Here is a 20,096-nt window from a genome sequence, read left to right as displayed (position 1 = left end):
CTCGGGACGTGCTGAGCGGGAAGGTGTAGTTTTGTCCTCACGCTTTTGCAAAGTGAGGTCGTCTTACATAAAGTCTGCAGTGGCTGAATTCTCTTGTTTCTTGCAGTAAGTGGCCGAGAGAACAGTGTAAACAAAAGTGATGATGCTAATAAGTTTATTTAGCTTTACGTTCTCATGAGTGTGGCAAAAATGTAAGGTTGGTCCAGAGGGTGGTGTCAGCCATGTTGGTGCCTAGGTGGATGGTTTGTCCTCTGTACAGTGGTGTTTTAAAGGCTCAGCATCAGCTGATCTTCAGCAGATTTGACTTTCATCAGTGTAAAGGCAGAGTTACCACGTCTGGAGGTTATAGCTGCTCTGAATGACTGATCATCATCACAGAGCGAAGCGAGACACGATAATCGTTTTCATTCCAGATATAACAGCAGATATTTCAGACAGACTCTCCTGAAAGACATTCAGAACGAAAACCGATAGAAATAACTGTGCAAAGAGCAGAAAAAGAGAGTTTGAGAGAGAATCCTAACCCTGCTTCCTCTCTTACATCTGCACCCCCTCAGTCACTGCATCAAATGGATGTCAGAGACCGATTATTAATTTCAGGAAGTTGCAGAAACTGTTGGTTGCAGCTCCACCACCTCCCACTCTCCTAACGACGCTGTCAGACAAACACTCCTGTGAATCACACTGGTCCCTCAGCTCTAATTCTCCTCTGCTTTGATCCGTTCGGGACAGTTGAATTCATTTTGTGAGACACTGTGATGGATGGATCAACCACTGCTCTTGTAAAAGAACAGATGCTGTTTGAAAATACTTCTGATAAAGATGAATATAATTATAATGAGTTGTGGATAACTCGGTTCATTCTGTGGCATGATGATAATTTTGGTTGAGGCGGCCAATCAGGGCTCCTGCAGCTGAATTTACGCTTTGAGTAGATTCTGTTATTGACTCTGTATTTTTGTCACAACATCTGTACATGTTAACGTCCCTGCAGGGGGGAGCTGTTCGGCTCGCCACAGAGAAGCTCCCAGGCGTCCTCAGGTGGATGCAACAGCCTCCCTAACAGCCAATCAGAGCCTTCACAGCAGGAAATATTGGCAGCGCCGCAGCAGCAGAAGCCCGTAAATACTCCCACCCCCGCTGGGCCGTCTGAGGAGAGGCGAGCACCGCCCGGCGTTTCAGAGCCTCACACCCCAAGCAGGACAGACGCCAGGCACAGGGTGGTCTCACAGCAGAACTCTGACAACACCGTCACCTCCAGTCCGTCCAGCAAGGTTTGTCTCACTGTCCACACCCTGTGCTCACCACAGCACAGAGGGTTAGAGCAGTGCCAGGGCAGAGGCTGTGTGTGGATCATTGTAAAAGCCTATTCAACACACTAGTCTGACTGTGAACAGGCAGACAGACAGTGGACTGACACTAAAGTCATGTGACACAGCGATCACTTTGTCTCCACAGTTTCATCACAGGAAATAAATTGATCTTAGCAAATTGACTTTTTGAACGAATAAATGTCTAACAAATCAAATTTACATGATAGAATCTGCTTTAACAAATCTCATGTAGAAGTGACTGCAGGTCATGAAACAGACTCACATGTTTCATTATTTAATTAAAATTAAAGATTTTTTTTGATTTTGACTTTTGAACATGTTCTCAGGTGTGTACTGACATCACCAGAGTTTCTGATAAAGTTAGAGGGCGTAACATTAACTTGAAGATATCACATCACATTTGACATCACAGGTATGTGTCAGCAGCTTTAGGTTCATTTAAATTCAGTAGAAATGAGAGTTAGTTTTCATCTGTAATAAAGCTCCTGAGGCCTAGAACCTGGAGATTAGTTAGCATGTTAGCACTTCCTGTTCCCTTGTCGTGAAGTCTCTGGGTTTTTGGTTAGATGACTTGAATAAGGTCTGTGGTTAGAACAAGCACAAAATAGTTTCACATTTTATTCTCCATCATGAAATATGTCAGTAAATATCTCAGTAAGCTTCTTTTAAGCTTTTACGTCTTTTAAAAAAAGACCGGTTGCTAACAAGTGGCTAAATGAGACGACAGGTTGTCGAGGACGTTAAACGTCATCAGTCCAACATGAAAACCGATCTACTCACCGGTCCATCTTTACAGCCTCGCTGTGTTTTTTACAAACTGTTACTAACTTTGTCAGAGGAAAGGCTTTTATAGAAGAGCTCAGAGCTGAATCAAACTACAGGTTGATGACGGCGGTGGCGGTGAAGTCATGTGACCGTGGTGTAGTTGGTTTACAGTTAACATTAGCTTTTTACTGCTGCTGATTGTATTTAGGCTTCAAAAATCATTTATTAGTGAAGATTAACAAAATGTGTCAGTGTTATAAACACAGATCTGATTTTTGTTGAGGAAACCAGGGTGACGCTAACATCCAGGTTGGCTGACAAAAATACGCCGTCCCTGCAGCGCTCTACTGGAAACAAACAAACAAACCCAAAGTGTGTGGTTCAGATAAGAAATGAGACTCAGTCTGAGGTGTCGAGCTTTAATCTGAGGACATGTCCCAGTGGTGTTGATCACTCTGTCCTGTGTGTCTCAGCTCCGGCAGCGGACAGTCTCCCAGCAGACCAGCTTTGACGCCCCGGGGCTGCGCTCCCCAGCCGGCAGGGTGAGGAGAGGCAGGCGTATAACATGAGTTACAGCTCATGTCTGTGAGTATCGTCTGACTCATGCTCGTCCGCTTTGTCTCGCAGGGTGAACCAGAGTCTCCGTCCTTCAGAAGAACCGCAGGCCCCTCCCACTGCAGACACGTGCGTACCATCCAGGAAGTGCGGACCACCATCACGCGCATCATCACAGATGTGTATTATGAGGACGGCAAAGAGGTGGAGCGCAAAGTCACCGAGGTAACCAGCAGATTCTGTGTCTGACCGACAGGCCTCTGCGCTCAGAACAGCATCACAGGTCGAAGGTGAAGATGTTCAGCGTCTCTGTGGCTCCAGCAACATGAGCCTCACTCATCTTCTCTGATGTTACCAGGAGAGCGAGGAGCCAGTGGTGGACTGCCACGTGTTGGACAGCGACATCTCCCCGTGCCGCACGGGCAGCAGCTCCGTGACCTCTGGTGACCTGGGGGACATCAGCTCCCTGTCGTCCAAAGCCTCCAGCCTGCAGCACAGTTCAGGAGGAACCAGTAGCAGCACGGGCTTCAGCAGGCCGGACTTCATCATGCCGCCCAGCCGAGGGGCCCGGTCCATCAGGTACCGCCTCCCCCCGTCAGTCCGCTCCTCACTGTCTCTTCAGTCCTGTCCATGTCTCTCTGCTTCACCTGTCTGTGTCGCATGCTGACTCCTCCTCTGTGACTTTAACTCTAACACCATCATTTCTCAGTGATTCACTGACGCCTGCCTGCTTCAGGTACAAGTTGCTTCCAGGCATGAATCTGGGGTCAGTAGCCCCCCCGCACCCCCCACCCCTCAGCGGGGTGGCTTTTGATTCAAAGAGCATCCCCAGATCAGTGCCTGTGCAACCTGACGGGCTCCGTTCGTCCCCTCTGTGTGTCTGCAGTCCCAGGAGGGGAGGTGGGCATCAACAGAGGGGTCACAGGGGTCAGAGGGCAGGGTCAGTGATCACAAAGGGCAGAGGCTACGGCACCCTGGGGTCCCGGGCCTTCGTCCCACTGACTCCCAGAGGAAGGGCTAGAAGGGGCCGACCTCCGTCCCGCTCCTCCCTGTCCAGGTGAGTCCTCCCTGAGGCTCGCCCTGCACGTTAACAAACCACCTGATAGACACACACTACTGCAGTTTCTCCAGTAACACTCCACTTTCCTCTTTTCACTAATCTCCTCGCTCAGCTGCAACTAATAAATATTTTAATCATCTATGAATCTGTCAGTGATTTATTTAGAATGATTGATTAATCTTTTTGTCTATTGTCTATGAAATGTATTAAAATAGTGAGATTGTTTGAGGTGTGTGTCCACAACCCAAAGAGAATCAGTTCACAGTGATTATAAAACAGAGAAGAGCCGAACATTTTCACATTCGAGAAGCTGGAGCCAGTAAGTGTTTGGCACTTTTTCTTGATAAATGATTTTCTAATCAGTTATCAGTCGTTTCCTTAGTAATGTCTAAAAAAGTAAAGTCAAATATTCAAATTTCAAAATAATGTTTCCAAATTTGTCCAAATGAGTTCTGAATCAGTAACTCTAGTGGTGGATTTTCAGCCGAAACTGTTAGCCAGTGTAATCATTCCATGTCCCAACAATACAGAGTCAGAATAATCTCTTTATGGAACAACAACAGAGACAGAGAAATGAACACAGATTGGTCAAGATGCACATCAGCTTTTATTATAACCAACAGCAAACAGCCTTTAGATCCTCACACATTACTGCAGCTTACAGACATGTCCTGAAGTCACATAAAAACTCAAACCATGTGCAGCTCTTGACCTCATTTCTAATAATAATCAACACCATAAGAGAAACTCATGACTGAGAGTCGGCAACTTCTGACTTCACTTCACATTTTGGTATTAAAATGATAAACCAACTATTTCATCTTCTATTACTTCCACACTATTTCATCTACAGCAGCACAGTATTGCTCTAAAAGAAACAAAAAAAAACATAAACCACACAAACACTTTGCAAATGTTCACATATTTTGCTTTTTATCTAGAACATCACTAAACAGTTAAAGCTTCCAGTTGCTGGAGAAAAGAGCCTGAAACAAAGATGCACAGCTGCAAACTCTTCTACTGTGAAGCTGCTAAATCCAGATGTTTGGACCAGTTGGTCTGGAGCGCTGAGCTGCTGCTCAATGAACGTTGTTTTTTAATACGTTAGGTCTACATTTAAGTGGATGAAAGAGTTCCCACTGTAAATACTTAAATTTAATTGTGCAGAAAACAGAATCTTCTTGTCTGCAGGATCTTTACCAGCAGCACCCACATTCAGATTTTGCATCACCTTCAAAATATCCAACGAAACAAATGTTCTCTAGCAGCACAACTATGATGTTTTGTTCATACATTTTGTTCCACTTAAGACTTTTTTTTTTTTTTTGATAAAGGTAAAATGTGTCATAACAGACCATAAATGAAGCGTTGTGATGCTCCGGCCTATAGATCATATTCTCCAGATGTAAAGGAACAACAGCTAGTTTGGTAGAAAACCGAAGAAAAATTACATCACCATCACTTTTATATATTTTTTATTTTTTGCAGTGGAAATCAAAGTCAGTGATCATTCCAACTGAAATCTTGAATCATTAATTTTTTTTTTTTTTTTTTGCGTATTCATTAAGAATATTTATTGAATGTATTGAAATCCAGTTGACAAACAGAACTCTCTAACACAGATTCTAACAGAGTTACATGTGAGTGAAGACAATAGAGGAACAGTTCACTTATTAATATTAATATTAATAACAGTCCACAATTATTATTAAACATTACCTGCAATTTAACCACTTAAAACAAATGCTTCTATTTTCTTCCATCTTTGATCAGATGTTGAGAACAAAGTGAGTTCTCGGTCAGTATCTGATCAGACCCCGTGTTTCTCTTCAAGGGGAGGTGGCGCTGGCCCTTTACAGAGACTCGGTGCTCATGGCCTGCCTCATTCCTCCTCCGAGGACGAGCCCTACACCCGCATGCTCCCCCCGCGCTTCCCCATCGGCTCCACAGACGCCGAGCTCCCCAGCCACTCCGACTCCCTCAGGTCGTCGCCGGAGGAGGCCAGCCTGGCCGGCAGCAGCTTCGTCGGCCTGCGGGTGGTGGCGAAGTGGTCGTCCAACGGCTACTTCTACTCAGGCCGCATCATCAAAGACGCCGGGGAGGGCAGGTTCCGCCTGAGATTCGACGATGGCTACGAGTGCGAGGTGGTGGGGAAGGACATCCTGCTGTGTGATCCCATCCCCCTGGAGACGGAGGTCACCGCTCTGCTAGAGGACGAGTACTTCAGCATAGGTGGGGGGGGGGGGGGGGGGGTACAGAACAACCTCTGAGCGCAGTGAGAACAGATTGTTTCTCCTGCACTGACATATTCAGAGTGTTTATCAGGACCATTCAGGGGTAAATTATACAGACTGATAGTCTGATAACTAGACTCTAAACTGAAATCTGAAGAATCCTGTGTCTCGTGTGTGCAGGTGTTGTGAGGGGCCATAAAACAGAGGGCCAGGAGCTGTTCTACAGTGTGGAGAAGGACGGCCAGAGGCAGTGGTACAACAGGACCTCGGTCATCCTCTCTCTGGAGCAGGGGAACAAGCTGAGGGAGCAGCACAGCCTCGGGCCCTACGAGCCCTCCACCCCCCTGGCCAAGGCCTCCGACATCAGTCTGGGTGAGACGACACAGCTGGACACACACAGATGCAGATCTTTACACATCATTTAGGAATACCTTTATTTTCAAAGAGATGACCAGTGAGGGGGGGTTCCTCTGATCAGGTCGTATCCTGATGGAGAGAGAGAGATGGGGGATGACATGCAACAGCAGCTGGTCCCTTAAACCCTTGGACCAACAGGACACCACAGCAGCATCGGCTTTAAGGGTCAATTTAATCCCAGATTAAAAATATAATGTTTAAAGAAACTAATTTTACATTTTACAAACAAACTTTACTTTTCAAAGCTTAGAAAAACTTCACTGTTAATATTAACAAGAGACAGAGAGTCTCCAGCCTCCGGCTCTGTGAGGTTGTCTTTGAATGCTCCTCTGAAACATGCTGCTCATGCTAATATGGTAACAGGTGTAACAGGTTTCATGTTGATTATTGATGATTATTTGTACAGATTATTTTTTGTCAATAGTTTCGTCTCTAAAATATCAGAACAGAGTGAAAAATGTCTGATACAGTTTCTCAAAGCCTCAAAACGTCTTCACTGTCCTTCAACTACCTTTAGTAGCCTTTTCTTATTTATTTTTATTTTTTTACCAAATTTCATGGGAAACCCTCCAATAGTTGTTGAGATATTTCTCAGACACAAATGTTAACCTCACGGTGGTGTTAGAGGAACAGGCAGAGGATCACAGGGTCGGTAGCTTTTAACCTCAGGGAGCCGTGAAAGTCTGCTCACAACAAAACTAGACGTCAACTGAATAAGTGAAAACGTCTTCACCTAATTCTTTTTCTGGACACCGTGCATGTGATTTTAAAGAAAAACAATAAAAATATTGTCCATATTAAAGATATTTTTCACACTTACAGTAATTTGGACACAAATCTTTGACTGTTGTATCTACTGATCTTATAAAAAGATTCCCTCATTAACCCCCGTCCTAACTTTCTGAATCGTCTTCTCACCTTTGTCTTCAGTTCTGTTAAACTTTCAGATCCTCAGTAACTTGAGGTCGTTTTGTTTTCCTCAGACAACCTGGTGGAGGGGAAGAGGAGGCGCAGAGTGGCCCCCGGAGGTCAGAACACTCCCAACCGCAGCTCCTCCAGCAGCCCCCGCACCCCCGGCCCCTCCGGCAAGAGGAAGCTGATGACCTCTGAGAACAACAGGACGCCGGCCAAAAGAGGGCGCAGGGGTCCGGGCGCCAGAGCCGGTACAGAGACGCCATGACCACAACCATGAGCACGTCTGAATAGGGATGGAGAGGGGCGGGGTTGTTTTTCATACCATGAGTTCAGGATTTTGCAGTAAAAGTAATAACAGCCATCAGCTGAGTCACTCATAGATTTTAAACAGAAAGTAGATTCTGCTGTGAATGGACTCTGGTATAAAACATTTAATTTTAATTCCTCATGTACTTTGTGGATGAAATGATGATTTCAAATGGTTTTTAGAAAAGTTATTTTACCAAAAATTATTTTTAACATTTCTTTTAACTTTATATGATACTTTTTAAAATTGTGTTTTCTGTCTTAATTAAATTATGAGATAATTAGTGTTTGATGTAGTGATGATGATGTGTGATTTTTGTGCTGAGTGTAACTGAGACATGTTGACCTCCGTATGACCTGTCTCCGTCCTCCGCTGCTGTTTGCCGACTGCTACTGAGACTGATTTGGTAATTAATAACAAACCAACAGTATCACTATGGTGTCGGTCCACAGGTGGAGGGAAGATGTGAGGTGTTTTTCATGGGTGTATTTGATTTATTTTAATGTGTTTGATGCTCAAATGTTCAGTTCATCCAAATCACAAAAAAACATTTTCTCTCTTCTTGTGTCCAGCTGTTATTTTTGGTTTATTTGTCCAGAGGTTTGTGCATCACACTGAGCAGAAACAGTTTAACATGTGAACTGTTTCAGAAATCTCAGAGATGATATTTATGATATCTCAACCATCTGCATAGCTAAATAAACCTTTAAAGGTCCCATCCAGTCTAAAGGTAGATGTCCATGTGTTTGTGATTATAAAGCAGGTCTAGGTTCTATATTAATACTGTGAAAGTATCAAAGCCTCAGTCCACAGAGAAATGCACACAGCCTGTATTCAGAAACTGAGCCTTAAAACCAGCCATCAGGACTTCTGCAACTTTGTGATGTCACAACAAAGCAGTCACCGCCCTCAGCCATGCTCCAAGCCCCGCCCACCTGGACCCACCATCCAACCTTGCAGGATTTACATTAAAAATCTGCTATATTTTTATTGGTTCACTCAGAAAACAGTCAGCCAGTCAGACTCAGATCCTCTCCTCTGATTGGCTGACTGGCCTGTTGTTGCTAGAGCTCCAGAGAGAAGCCTGAGAGAGGAGATGTAAAACTACACTGAGATGGTTTTTGGTTCTGAAAACCACAAATATATCTTCTGATGGAGATCAACACTTCAGATAAACCACAGAAGAGTTGTGAACAATGGGACCTTTAAGTGGGAAAATAGGTTTTATTTGTAATTTGTGTGAACTGATGTCTTTAATCTGACTCTCACTGCTCCCTTCTCTTTTCTACTGTGACCTGTGTGTGTTTGTGTCGCCAGGTCAGCGGGTCGGTGTGTGTAACACCTCCGGCAGCGGCACAGATCTCCCCGGTCAGTCCTGTGACGTGGCAGAGACTCACGGTCCACTGCCCCAGAACACGTCTCTCTTCATGGGCTTTGCCTTCATGCTGACGGCCTCATCGGAGGTCGACCGGCTGACCAACAAGCTGACCTGTGACGACAGTGAAGGTGAGGCAGACAGGACGTGCCCCAGCTCAAGCTTCCTGTTCCTGCTTCCTTTAATCATTCAAAGATAAATCTTGTATGTTTTCCCCTCAACAGATTACATAGAGACAGGTCCATACAACAAAGCGTACACAGAGTCCCAGCTGCTGGCAGGTGGAGGCTTCATCCTGCCGGACTTCAATGAAGAACAGGTGAGTTCTCTCCAAAACACCGTGAACTGCAGCAAATCCAACTTTGAGTTACAGTTATTTTTGCTCCAGTATTTATATCTGTGAATGATCCAGACAGTGTGGAGCTGAGGTCAAATTTATTCTTCTACCTGCTCCTTCATTTCAATTTCTGCAGGATAAAGTGGAAAAGTGGCAACTTCAGTTTTGTCTGGTGACATTATACTGTTTAGGTTTTGTGTTGTCTCCTTTGTTTGAGGAACGTTTGCCAAAATAAAAGTGCACATACATTATTTAAGCTTTTCAAAAACTGAAGCTGTATATTTGATGTTTTTACAGATTTACAGCCTCAGTTTTTTTTTTGAGGCTCTGATGAAGAAAAAATTTAAAAAATCTTGGGACTTAATCTTTAGGTACCAAATTGTCAGATCTGTTGTTTTGCTCATAAATAAACCAAGTGATTCACATGGATCATTTCAAAACCTAAACACACACGTTTATGACACAGTGTGTCACATTTTATCATGTTTGAGTAGTTTTCATTATATTTTCTATTAATTTAATTAATGCTGTGTATGATCTAGTTTTATCATATTTGTTATTTCATCCTTTATTAGGAACTGAGTTTTGTTTCTAAATGCACATTGTTAAACATATTGTCTTTATTGCACATTGACAATTATACAAAGTCACAAACTACAGTATGTGAATGATGCATGTTGGTGCTCATCATTTTCTTCTTCTGTGTTTGGTTCCCTCCTCAGTGTAAGGCAGCGTACCAGAGCCTGCTCATTGCAGATCAGCACTGCCGCACCAGGAAGTACCTGCTGTGTTTGGCCAGCGGTGTGCCGTGTGTGTCGCACATTTGGGTGCGAGACTGCTGCAAAGAGAACAAGCTGCTCAACTACAGGAATTACCTGCTGCCTGCTGGCGTGGGGCCGGATGACGCCGTAGTAGAATGGTACGAAGAAGCTTCACGTTGTTCTGCTTTTGTCTGGATGGATTTGGCCCCAGTTTTTACCTCAGATGTGTTCTCATCACAGTGACGGATAAAATCCTGCTGTGTGGAGGCTATTTTTAGACTTTAATCATCTGGATCAAGAAATATTCCTGCCAGCTACACAGCACAAGTTCATGTACAGACTGTAGCCGGGTTAACATAACAACAAAAATATAATCATTATTCTGTATAAAAACATTATTATAGAGATTGTACATGATAATAAACTTTATCCTACAAATCAAGCAAGCTTACAGCTACTGTCAGGTTACATCAGGTGATGAGTGGACACGTGTTGTGTCACAAGGCTGCAACTAATGATTATTTTCATGATAGAAAAAGTGTCAAAAGATGGAAAGTGACTTGGTTTGTTTGACCAACAATCCAAGACACAAAGACAGTCACTTAAATCAGAGTATTTGGCATTTTGCTTGAAAAACGAACAAATCAAGCAGTTATGATGATTTCTTGATAATTGATGAATCAGCGAATCGGTTCAGCTCGAGTGCAGCAGGGCTGTAAATAAACTGACAACCTGACAAACACAGACGACCTGTGAAAAGTAAAACTGATCATTGAAACACTGTCCCTGTATTTCACTCTGCTGAATCAGACTGTCCCCTGCTGGCTGCCGTAGGCGGTTTGTGTTTATGTTTAAATCAGAAAACAAGCAAGTATACAACCTGAAGCTTATAAGAAAAGATGGAGCCAACAGAAGATACAAATGTGGCTCCTACACAAACCACTGGCTCCCTCTTCTCTTAAAGAGAAACAGTTTATAAAGAGAAATAGACGAGGTGGTCTCAAACAGGAAATCATTCTCCTGTCGGACCTGGTGCCAGTGTCCGACAGAGAAGTAGAAACTTAAATGTGTAGAACTTTTCACTTTCTTTTCTTGATCAATGATCAAAACAATTGATGATTAGTTTTTCTTTTCATTGATGAATCTTTTCTCTCCCATCAGGCATCCCCGCAGCAGTCCGTTCAAAGCCCTGCGGGTCCTTCTGGTGTTCGAGAAGCCGGAGGAGCTTTGGGCTCAGCTGATCACCATGGGAGGTGGTTCCTCTGTTCGACACTTCCAGGGAGACAAGGACAGCTCAGGTACAGAATCCACAACATGACGTCCAGATAAAGCGTCAAAGTATTTCTCCTGTGACTGTTGTAAATGAGCGTTCGTGTCTCCCTCCGCCTGCAGACATTCCTGCTGGCAAGTACGACGTTGTGGTGACAGACCATGCCTGTCCGCCATTGGTAGAGAAAAATGTGATGTCACAGGAAGTCCCGCTGGTGTCCCCTGAGTGGCTCATCCAGAGCGTCATCTGTGGGGAGCAGCTGGGTTTCCACAGCAAGCCTCAGTATCACCACGACTACTCCTCTTAATCTGACTCCACATGTGCAAAATGCCTTCGACCATGTTCAGTGTTCAGCATTAGTTCTGTTGCATGCCTCCGCTGTATATAACTTTATCCTGTCTGTTTTTATGGGATAATAAATTGTGACCCTGGTTTCATTTTAATGCATTTGCATTTATTTTCTCTGCAGGAAATGATACATGCAACGAGGTTTTAGTATTTACAGTTTATACAAGCAGCATGGTGATAATGAAAAGATCAGATCATCCAAACTACAAAACCATTTTCCCCTTCATCTTAGTGGGATTTCACCTTGCAGACATCAGCTGTGTCCCCGTTCAGGGGGCTGCGTCCTTCACAGGCTGAAAAAAATCCCCCTGACATCTGTTCACAGTGAGAAGTTATCGTTTGTTCTGAATTTTTTTTTTTTCTTTAAATCTAATTCTGGCTTTTCTCATCCTCCTGTTGCACTGAGGTGATAGCAGAAGTTTCAGAGGCAGATATTTGATCATCTTTACAGATAAAACCAAAACTATCTGCACAGCCAGATGCCACCAGAAGGGAGTGAGAAAATGTGATTTTAAAGTTTGGATGAAGATAAACTTTACCAGACATGCCACATTAACAAGGACAAGACTGATGTGAGTTATGTACAATATTTTCCTCTGTCCAGCGTGAGATTGACACAGATGACTCGTCTCCAAACGTTGATCCTTTTTGCTCTTAAACACTGAAAAGAGAAAAATTTTCACTTTTATTTTCAGTTAAGAAATTACAGTTAATTACTCTGCTTGCTAATGAACATTGCATTACTTTAAGTATCAGGTATGCTGAAGTTTCTGCACTGAGACAGTTGAGACATGGCATCCTACCTGCCCAGGGTGCCTCCAGCCTGTGTGTAGTACTTGTTGTAGTCCAGCCGCAGTAGCAGCTGAGCCAGATCAGAGTTTATCTGATGGTTCCTCACACTTGAGAGGATTTTGAAGAGTAAGGACGACTGCCGCCTGAAGCCCTGAAATTCAGCCGTGGGAGTGTTAGAACAGATATTGTTACATTTCCCAACATTAGACAAATAAGGAGAGAAGTGACTCTACCTTGACCAGGATGTCCAGCTGAGCCGTTCCCCTCTCATCCAGCGCAGCCACAGTCTGACTGACCAGAGAGCAGAAATTATGGCACAGCTCCAGGATCTCGTTCAGACAGTGGAACACCTGCGGGCAGGAGCATTTAGCACAGTCTCAGTCTGACATAAAGGTGAATTTTAGCAGCAAGGTGAAATCCAGCATGACGTGGCTTAGGGATTTATACCGGCTTCAGGAGGATGAAGGACTGGGCGAGCAGGTTACTGAGGAAATGGTCGTGGGCCAGTCTGATGCTCTCAAAGTCTCTGGTGGAGTTGATCTGCTGAAGCAGCTGAGAGAACTGAGACTCCAGGACGTCAACCTGAACACAAGCAGCAGCAAAACAACCGACTGAGAACAACTCAACTAATGTAACGCTCCACTGAGCCCCCCCCGGGTGAGCTGTTATAAGCCTGGTTTGTATTAAGGTAAATGCATATTTGCAGACATCTGGCCCCTCCCTTCATTGTTACCTGTAAGTAGTACTGCAGGTTGTCGATCAAGAACGCCATGTGGTTGCGTAGTCTCCACTTAACGGCGTCTGTCTGGCTGGACTTGAGGTGTTTCCTCTGCATCTGTAGGGCCCAGCAGTGCTGCAGCTGCGACTGCACCCGCCGCACACTCAGCAGGTACCTGAACACCACGTTGTACCTGAGCACAGAGGAGAGGACGCTCACCAGCTGTTCCCAGAATAAAACTCACAAATGAATAAAAGCTACAAACGGGTACGCACTTCTCCAGGACAGCAGGGGTGAAGAGGATGTGCAGCGGCCACTGGACCTTGTAGGTGAGGCCGAGAGCCGCCCAGCCTGTGGGAGGGATCTCACGAGGGGAGGTGTCCTGTGGGGGAGTGGCTCCGTCTCTGGGGCCTGACCCCTCTGAAAAAACAGGCAGAATGACCATGAACTCCGGATGTTAATTGAATCAGTCATTATTTACTGAGATGATGATGCTCTCAGAATTTAAACTGCCTCACTGAGCAGCATCAGATGAGTCAGATACTAATCTTAGAGTGTAAAGGTTCTGGTTTCTCTGTAACAACTGGTGTGAATGATCTGACGCATTTGAGACCTCTCGTGCACAGACGCTGCAAAGCATATAATGATTATTTCCATTTTCAATTAAACCAGTGATCATTTTTCCAACTGAATGATCAATCTGTTGATCCATAAAATGTCAGAAAAGAAAATTGTGCATCACATTGTCTAAAGGCGATGTCTTTACATTGTGTGTTTTGTCTGACCAGCAGTCTGAAAACACAAAGATATTCGACTCAACAATTACAGAAGAGAGAAAAGTCTGAATTGGAAAATGTTCTGCTTGATAAACAGTTGAAATGATTATTAAAACAGCTGGGGATTAATTGTGCTTTAGCACCAGTTGGAAGATTGAGGGTGTGTGTGACGTCGTTCAGTCACAAATAAAATAAAAACAGTCAGGTTAGTAAAAATCTGCTGGTCTCAATTTGATGATGAAACCACTGGATGGCGCCAAACACCAAACAAAAGATCACATCACCTTAAAGAAAACAAGTTTCCTGCTTTATATTTGTTTCCATTACTACCTGGCAGCTTCCTCCTTCGTTGTCCTAAATAAGCATCATATCACACACTCTCTCACACACTCTCTCACACACACTCACACACACACACACACACACACACACACACACACACACACACACACACACACACACACACACACACACACACACACACACACACACACACACACACAAGCTATGTTGAGCTGCACACCTTTGCTGTCTTTTCCCTGGTAGTCCACAGTGAGGTGCAGCAAAGGCAGGAGGTTGTCGTCGTCCAGCAGCACCTTATGAGCTGCCTGCTGAAAGGCCACATTCACATCTGTGGAGCAGAAATCACAGGACATTCACTCAGTACACTTTGTGAGATGTGTTTGTTTTGTGTCATATCTGCTACGTCAAAAACAGAACATATTTATTTTCTGGCACATGCTGACTGATTTATTTACAGGAAACACTACATATCAATTGGTAGTAGGTAAATTCAACACCATCAGTCTACACTGTGATGGTTCTTGCTGATGGCGGAGAAGGCAGAGTGTGCTGCACAGTTTACCTGTTCATTTCTAATACACAGTTACACTCCATGTTGAAGAGTTAGTGAATTGATGCACAGAAATGATGCACTCAACTCACTAAACTGCAACAGTGGTGCCACAAAGACTGAGTCAACAGGACGAGAACAGACATTTGCTTTTTTCCTTTTAACACATTTGTTTCTCATATTTTTTACTTTTGAGATGAAAACATGACACCATTACTTCTAAGTAGTTTGGATTCATTGCCTCCTTTTTGTCAACATGAGAACAAACATGAACTATATTATTTTCATGATTCCCAATATGTAGCATGGTATTAGCACTGCATCAATGCACTACAATATTGTAGCAGCAACTACACATACAAAGTAACTACTGAAGATAAAACATGGAGGGAAACTGACTGACTGACACAGATAAAGTCAGACATGTTAACATGTACCGTGCTCAGTGACGGCTGTTGGAGGCGTCTTCAGCATGTGCTGCGCAAGGTCAATAAAAACCTGGTAGAGCTCCCCACGACCCAGCAAGTAGAAATCTTTAATGATCTGGAGGAAAACGCAAACATCATCAACACTGTTCATTTTGCTGACTCACGATGCAGAACTAAGTGTGATGAGCACAAACCTTGAGCTGTTCAAGCAGATCTGACTCCTCCACCATCAAAGTCCAGAGATGCTGCAAGTCATTCAGACTGTGAGGATTTTGTCACATTGAGGCTTATATGGCATTTAGTTGAAAGAAGAAAACACAGCAGGAGCTCACCTCTGCCACTGTGCTCCTGATGCGATCGATGAGGTTTTCAAAATCCACCAGGCTGAAAAGAGGCTGCTGTTTGAGTTTGTGCAGCTCAGCAGCAAACATGTCCTCCTGGTGCTTCAGTATGGAGCCTGAAATAACAATAATGTGTAGTATTGTTTTACTGACACAAAGAAATTATGCTACATCAAGATTTTGCTTCGATTTATAGTACAATACCAGCTCGAGATGGGCTGTGGTTGTGGTTTTCGAACATCTGGACAGATTCCCCCACAAACAGGATCTTCTCAGCCACTCGGATGGGAATGTAAGAAGGCAGCATCTCTGTTCGCAGGGAGAACTGCTGCAGAGACGGAGCCAGCATGTTTTCCTCCTCAATCAGCCTCTGCACAACAACACAGAAGGAAACAATCATGGCTCCGATTAAAAATAACTCTCTTCTCCAGTGTTGGATGTGGGCCTGTGTGTCAGGCTGTAGTTCTCACCAGGTCCTGTAGTTCTCTGAGCTGTTTCCCGCTCAGGCCTCCCAGTCCCAGGTCCTCCTCCTCCTCCTCCTGGTTGGCAGCAGCTCCTCCGGCACTGGGCCCCTGCTTCACGAAAAACTCCTCGCTTTGGTCCAGCAGCAGTCCGTGCAACATCCAAGCTGCCAGCTGCTTGTACATCACACCGTGGCACACTGCAAGAATCCTGCAGGATGTTTGAAATAGCAACACAAAAATGTTTTGTTAACTTAGGGTGACACAGTCAGCCATGGTAAGATGATATGGCAATACAGAGAATTTTCTGACATCCCCTGTACTCCAAGTCAATGCACTTTGCAGCTCAAACATAGCAAGAAAATGATGAAGTAGTTTTTCAAAGTTAAAGCATCAGCAGGAAATGAAGGACACACCTATGACAACACATGTTAAAGGGAAAACAAAAGCAAAATAATAAACATTCAACTATTACTTAAAATCCTCCACCCAAACATCTAACAGAAAAGGGTTATTTGATGTCCCTGCATCAGTAACACATCACAAGATAACACAACTCTTAAACTTCAAATGGAGCCGACTTACTTCTCTAAGGCCACGCGTACAGGAGGAAGACCCCCACAGCTGTGCTTGTACACCGTCTCCAAGATCTGACAGCCATGGATCTAAAGCAGCACACACAAGGTCTGTTAGCAAGCTGTTACTCTAGATTAGTAGTTTTCTAGTTTCCACCTCAGCTTTTAAGTTACGTTTCAGTCAGTCTCTGTTCATTTAGTTTATTGTAAAATGCACTGAGGGATGAATGAGCTACACCCAAAACTATCGTTATGTTTGAAAACTGTTCAGGAACAGACACATTTCACTGCTGCCTCCAACCTAAGAAAGAATTTATGTTCTCTCTTAATTTTTAATGAATTACTTTGGTCTCTTGATCCATATGGATCCTCCATGGGCTGGGGCTGGGAGGGTTACCCACACATCATCCTGATATGTTTTACTCTATTTATTATTTGTTTTTGGTGCTTTCTGGTTTAGTGCCCTTAATTTATATTCCTTACCTTCTGTGATTTTATAGTTTCTACCACCACCATCACTGAGGGAAACAACAACTGGAACTTAAGAAAGAAAAAAAATGTGTGTTAAGACAAACAGAAATGACTTTCAACTGAGACTATGAATATTATCTCTACATTTTAAATAATGCTTTACCTGATCAAGCTTATAATTCACATGTGATATTGTCAGATGTGGATCTCCAAGGAACTGAAACATATACACAAGTTGAATGAGCATCCTCTCACATGCTTCACTACCTATTATCAATGGTTCTATCATCATTTTACCTCTTGTTCAAGGTCCAGCAGGTTCTGTCTATACGGCTGCAGCATGGAGTCCAGCCCTGTGCAGAAAGCTCGCAGGTAAATCCCATGAAGTCCAGTCTGACTGGGCTGGTTTGTGTGATGTTCCTACACAACAAATTACACACATTAATTGAACGTCTCATTGAACACATTGATCTAAGCAATGTGAAACTTGAAAGATATCTTCAGAGAAGTCATAGTAAAGTCTATGATCTGTTCAGTTTTTCTTAAAAATGTGCTTTGTGGGGAGGAATCCAGTGAGCAAGACGTGTTCTTTCTCCTCTGCTCTTCTCCCTGTACACCAACACCTGCACCTCCAGCCATCAGTCTGTCAAGCTCCTGAAGTTTGCAGATGACACCACTCTCATTGGACTCATCTCTGATGGCGATGAGTCTGCGTACAGGTGGGAGACTGAGCGTCTGGTGACCTGGTGCAGGCAGAACAACCTAGAGCTAAACGCTCTGAAGACAGTGGAAATGATAGTGGACTTCAGGAAGAGCCCAGCCCCACCCACCCCCATCTCCCTGTGTGACTCCCCCGTGGCTACCGTGGAGCATTTTCGCTTCTTGGGAACCACCATCACACAGGATCTCAAATGGGAGCTAAACATCAGCTCCCTCATCAAAAAAGCTCAGCAGAGGATGTATTTCCTGAGGCAATTGAAGAAGTTCAACCTGCCAAGGACTATGATGGTGAACTTCTACACCTCCATCATTGAGTCCATCCTCACCTCCTCCATCACCATCTGGTACGCTGCTGCCACGGAGAGGGACAATAACAGACTGCAGCGTATCATCCACTCTGCTGAGAAGGTGATTGGCTGCAATCTTCCGTCCCTCCAGGACCTGTACGCCTCAAGGACTCTGAGGCGTGCAGGGAAGATTGTAGCTGACTCCTCCCACCCTGGACACAAACTCTTTGAGACACTCCCCTCTGGCAGGAGGCTGCGGTCCTTCAGGACCAAAACCTCTCGCCACAAAAATAGCTTCTTCCCATCTGCTATTAGCCTCATCAACAAGGCTAGAGAGCCCCACTGTTGCTGATCAATTGCACCAATCACCAGAAAAAATTCCTTGTATGTGAAAACATACTTGGCAATAAAACTGATTCTGATTCTGATTCTGATTCTATTAAAAGAAACAGCCTGTCTTAGATCAGGTAGGTTACTGCATTTCAGATGCAGCCAAACTGTCAATAAAAATACAACTGAACTAACTAACTGATTTTTTTAAGATGCTGACGGTGAATTAAGCTTAAGAGTTTACATCTTAAATGTGTACAAATGTCATCACTGGGACTTACTTGCTGATGCACATGGCCAGTGTGTTGTTCTATGAACTCTGTAAAGCGTATGTAATCAGAGCCCAGTTTACAGATCCGGTTGAGGACACTGGTCTCACTGGGGTGAAGGAAGGGCAGGTCCTGGGACACCTGTGGGTGAAACAACATAGTTCATGTTCGAAAAGAAACACTTTGTGCCTCAAATACACAAACATTATTGTGATGCACAGACTAATAGAAACACCTGTCCTTATAACAGAAAACCAAAATGATATTAGACTGCATTAGTTCTAGCTAGATGTACCCAAAAAACTGCCAACTTGATGAATATAGTATTTTAAGTTAGTAAACCTGGAACTGCTTGTATTTTGTACTACACATTTATAACTTCTGGTTGCTGAATTTGAACCTTCTCATTCCCTTTTTAACCTTAACTATACTAAAAAGACAATAACACTTATCATAGGTCTGTTAAAAAGATAAATAATATGCGTGTTTAGAAAATTCAAGTAATAAGACATATTAACGTTAGCATGCTACTTTTAATTCAGAAATGAAGCTGTTTCCGGTTTACCTGTAAACCTGTCCGTTTGTTCCAGGTGAAAATAGTCCCCGGGTATCCGCTTAACGCCAGCAACAGCTCGTGAATCATTTTAAATCAGCTTAAATTCATAAAAAAAATGGAAAATACAATTTCTCATTCAGACACCAAAACAAACCGCCGCCTGAGCTGTCGCAGGCTAGTGTCGTCATGACACGAAGCATCACGGGATACATTTGAGTGCTGGTGGCTAGCAGTTACCCACGGTCCTTGCTTTCTTCATCTACAGTTTGTCTTGAATTTAAAGTGTCACAAAACTAAAAGCGGCTTTTATTATTTTTATTTCGGCTTCGTGACGATAGCAACGCACCCGTTGTTGATTTAAGGCATAAACGAGCTTTGTAAAGTAAGCGAAAGTTAGCATGGTAATCGGTAGCTAGCTCGGCACTTCTGGGAAATGTAGTTCCTTGCGCAAAAAGTCATTCCTGCGTCATCATTCGGTCATGTAGTTAGCTAGGAACACCTCGCAACAGAGAAAGCTTGGTATGTTATTAGATAAAATTTTGACTTAACGCAGACTGTTACTCACATTATCATCATTGTTATTAGTATCAAGTTTGATAGCAAGTTGTAATTAGCAGCGTGGTCTCTGGTTGAGCTAACGTTCCTCAGCTAGCCGTTTGTTAGTTAGTTGCTAAAGTCAGTTTCTCTATGGAAAACACTTACTTGTTAGCTTAACTCGGCTACAACCAGGAAACAAAACACAGCTATATGCGGTCTAACGCGCTAAGTAGTAGGTTCAAATCGACATCACGTCTTCTGCAGACGTGTTAGGCTGAATTAGTCCGATTCATTTCAGCTGTAC

General features: G+C 43.7%; 3 protein-coding genes across 14 annotated transcripts in view; 2 read left to right on the top strand and 1 right to left on the bottom strand.

The window, feature by feature from the left end:
• Nucleotides 1–11,773, top strand: part of tp53bp1 (tumor protein p53 binding protein, 1) — a 26,480-nt gene extending 14,707 nt beyond the window's left edge. For 6 of the 9 annotated variants that reach the window (XM_071489609.1, XM_071489611.1, XM_071489610.1 and 3 more), the window contains 13 exons: nucleotides 995–1,274; nucleotides 2,573–2,641; nucleotides 2,727–2,879; nucleotides 3,013–3,233; nucleotides 3,541–3,711; nucleotides 5,549–5,946; nucleotides 6,129–6,320; nucleotides 7,349–7,528; nucleotides 8,905–9,093; nucleotides 9,187–9,281; nucleotides 10,022–10,218; nucleotides 11,222–11,358; nucleotides 11,453–11,773. In XM_071489609.1, coding sequence (XP_071345710.1) covers nucleotides 995–1,274; nucleotides 2,573–2,641; nucleotides 2,727–2,879; nucleotides 3,013–3,233; nucleotides 3,541–3,711; nucleotides 5,549–5,946; nucleotides 6,129–6,320; nucleotides 7,349–7,528; nucleotides 8,905–9,093; nucleotides 9,187–9,281; nucleotides 10,022–10,218; nucleotides 11,222–11,358; nucleotides 11,453–11,637 — 2,467 coding nt within the window. In that variant the 3' untranslated portion in view covers nucleotides 11,638–11,773. The remainder of the gene's footprint in view (nucleotides 1–994; nucleotides 1,275–2,572; nucleotides 2,642–2,726; nucleotides 2,880–3,012; nucleotides 3,234–3,540; nucleotides 3,712–5,548; nucleotides 5,947–6,128; nucleotides 6,321–7,348; nucleotides 7,529–8,904; nucleotides 9,094–9,186; nucleotides 9,282–10,021; nucleotides 10,219–11,221; nucleotides 11,359–11,452) is intronic. The other 3 variants (XM_071489617.1, XM_071489616.1, XM_071489615.1) reach the window with 2 other exon arrangements.
• tubgcp4 (tubulin gamma complex component 4) lies at nucleotides 11,763–20,096 on the bottom strand. 2 transcript variants are annotated; one of them, XM_071489619.1, is made up of 19 exons: nucleotides 19,958–20,096; nucleotides 19,265–19,352; nucleotides 18,712–18,840; nucleotides 17,391–17,513; nucleotides 17,257–17,310; nucleotides 17,106–17,162; nucleotides 16,633–16,712; nucleotides 16,057–16,258; nucleotides 15,791–15,956; nucleotides 15,578–15,702; nucleotides 15,440–15,490; nucleotides 15,255–15,360; nucleotides 14,488–14,595; nucleotides 13,464–13,608; nucleotides 13,204–13,381; nucleotides 12,918–13,052; nucleotides 12,704–12,820; nucleotides 12,482–12,621; nucleotides 11,763–12,339 (listed from the first exon to the last, which is right to left on the bottom strand). In XM_071489619.1, exons 2-19 carry the CDS (start codon nucleotides 19,340–19,342, stop codon nucleotides 12,333–12,335), a joined length of 2,001 nt encoding a protein of 666 aa, XP_071345720.1. In that variant the 5' UTR covers nucleotides 19,343–19,352; nucleotides 19,958–20,096; the 3' UTR covers nucleotides 11,763–12,332. The 2 variants fall into 2 exon arrangements, with proteins under 2 accessions (XP_071345720.1, XP_071345721.1); XM_071489620.1 differs by lacking the exon at nucleotides 19,958–20,096 and adding an exon at nucleotides 19,821–19,839.
• Nucleotides 19,467–20,096, top strand: part of cdkn2aip (CDKN2A interacting protein) — a 29,143-nt gene continuing 28,513 nt past the window's right edge. The window contains exon 1 of one of the 3 annotated variants that reach the window (XM_071489623.1): nucleotides 19,467–19,774. Coding sequence is in view for 1 of the 3 variants with exons in the window: in XM_071489621.1 (XP_071345722.1) it covers nucleotides 20,003–20,024 (22 nt within the window). In the remaining 2 variants the exon portion in view is untranslated. Of the gene's footprint in view, nucleotides 19,775–19,987; nucleotides 20,025–20,096 lie in introns of those variants that run through there. The other 2 variants (XM_071489624.1, XM_071489621.1) reach the window with 2 other exon arrangements.

This window comes from Trachinotus anak, unplaced genomic scaffold (genome assembly GCF_046630095.1).
Source record: "Trachinotus anak isolate AG129_WGS33_773 ecotype Australia unplaced genomic scaffold, CSIRO_AGI_Tana_v1 ptg000011l, whole genome shotgun sequence".
In the NCBI taxonomy this organism is placed as follows: Eukaryota; Metazoa; Chordata; class Actinopteri; order Carangiformes; family Carangidae; genus Trachinotus; species Trachinotus anak.
Note: the sequence above shows the minus strand (reverse complement) of the source record. Positions and strands in the feature narration are given on the sequence as shown.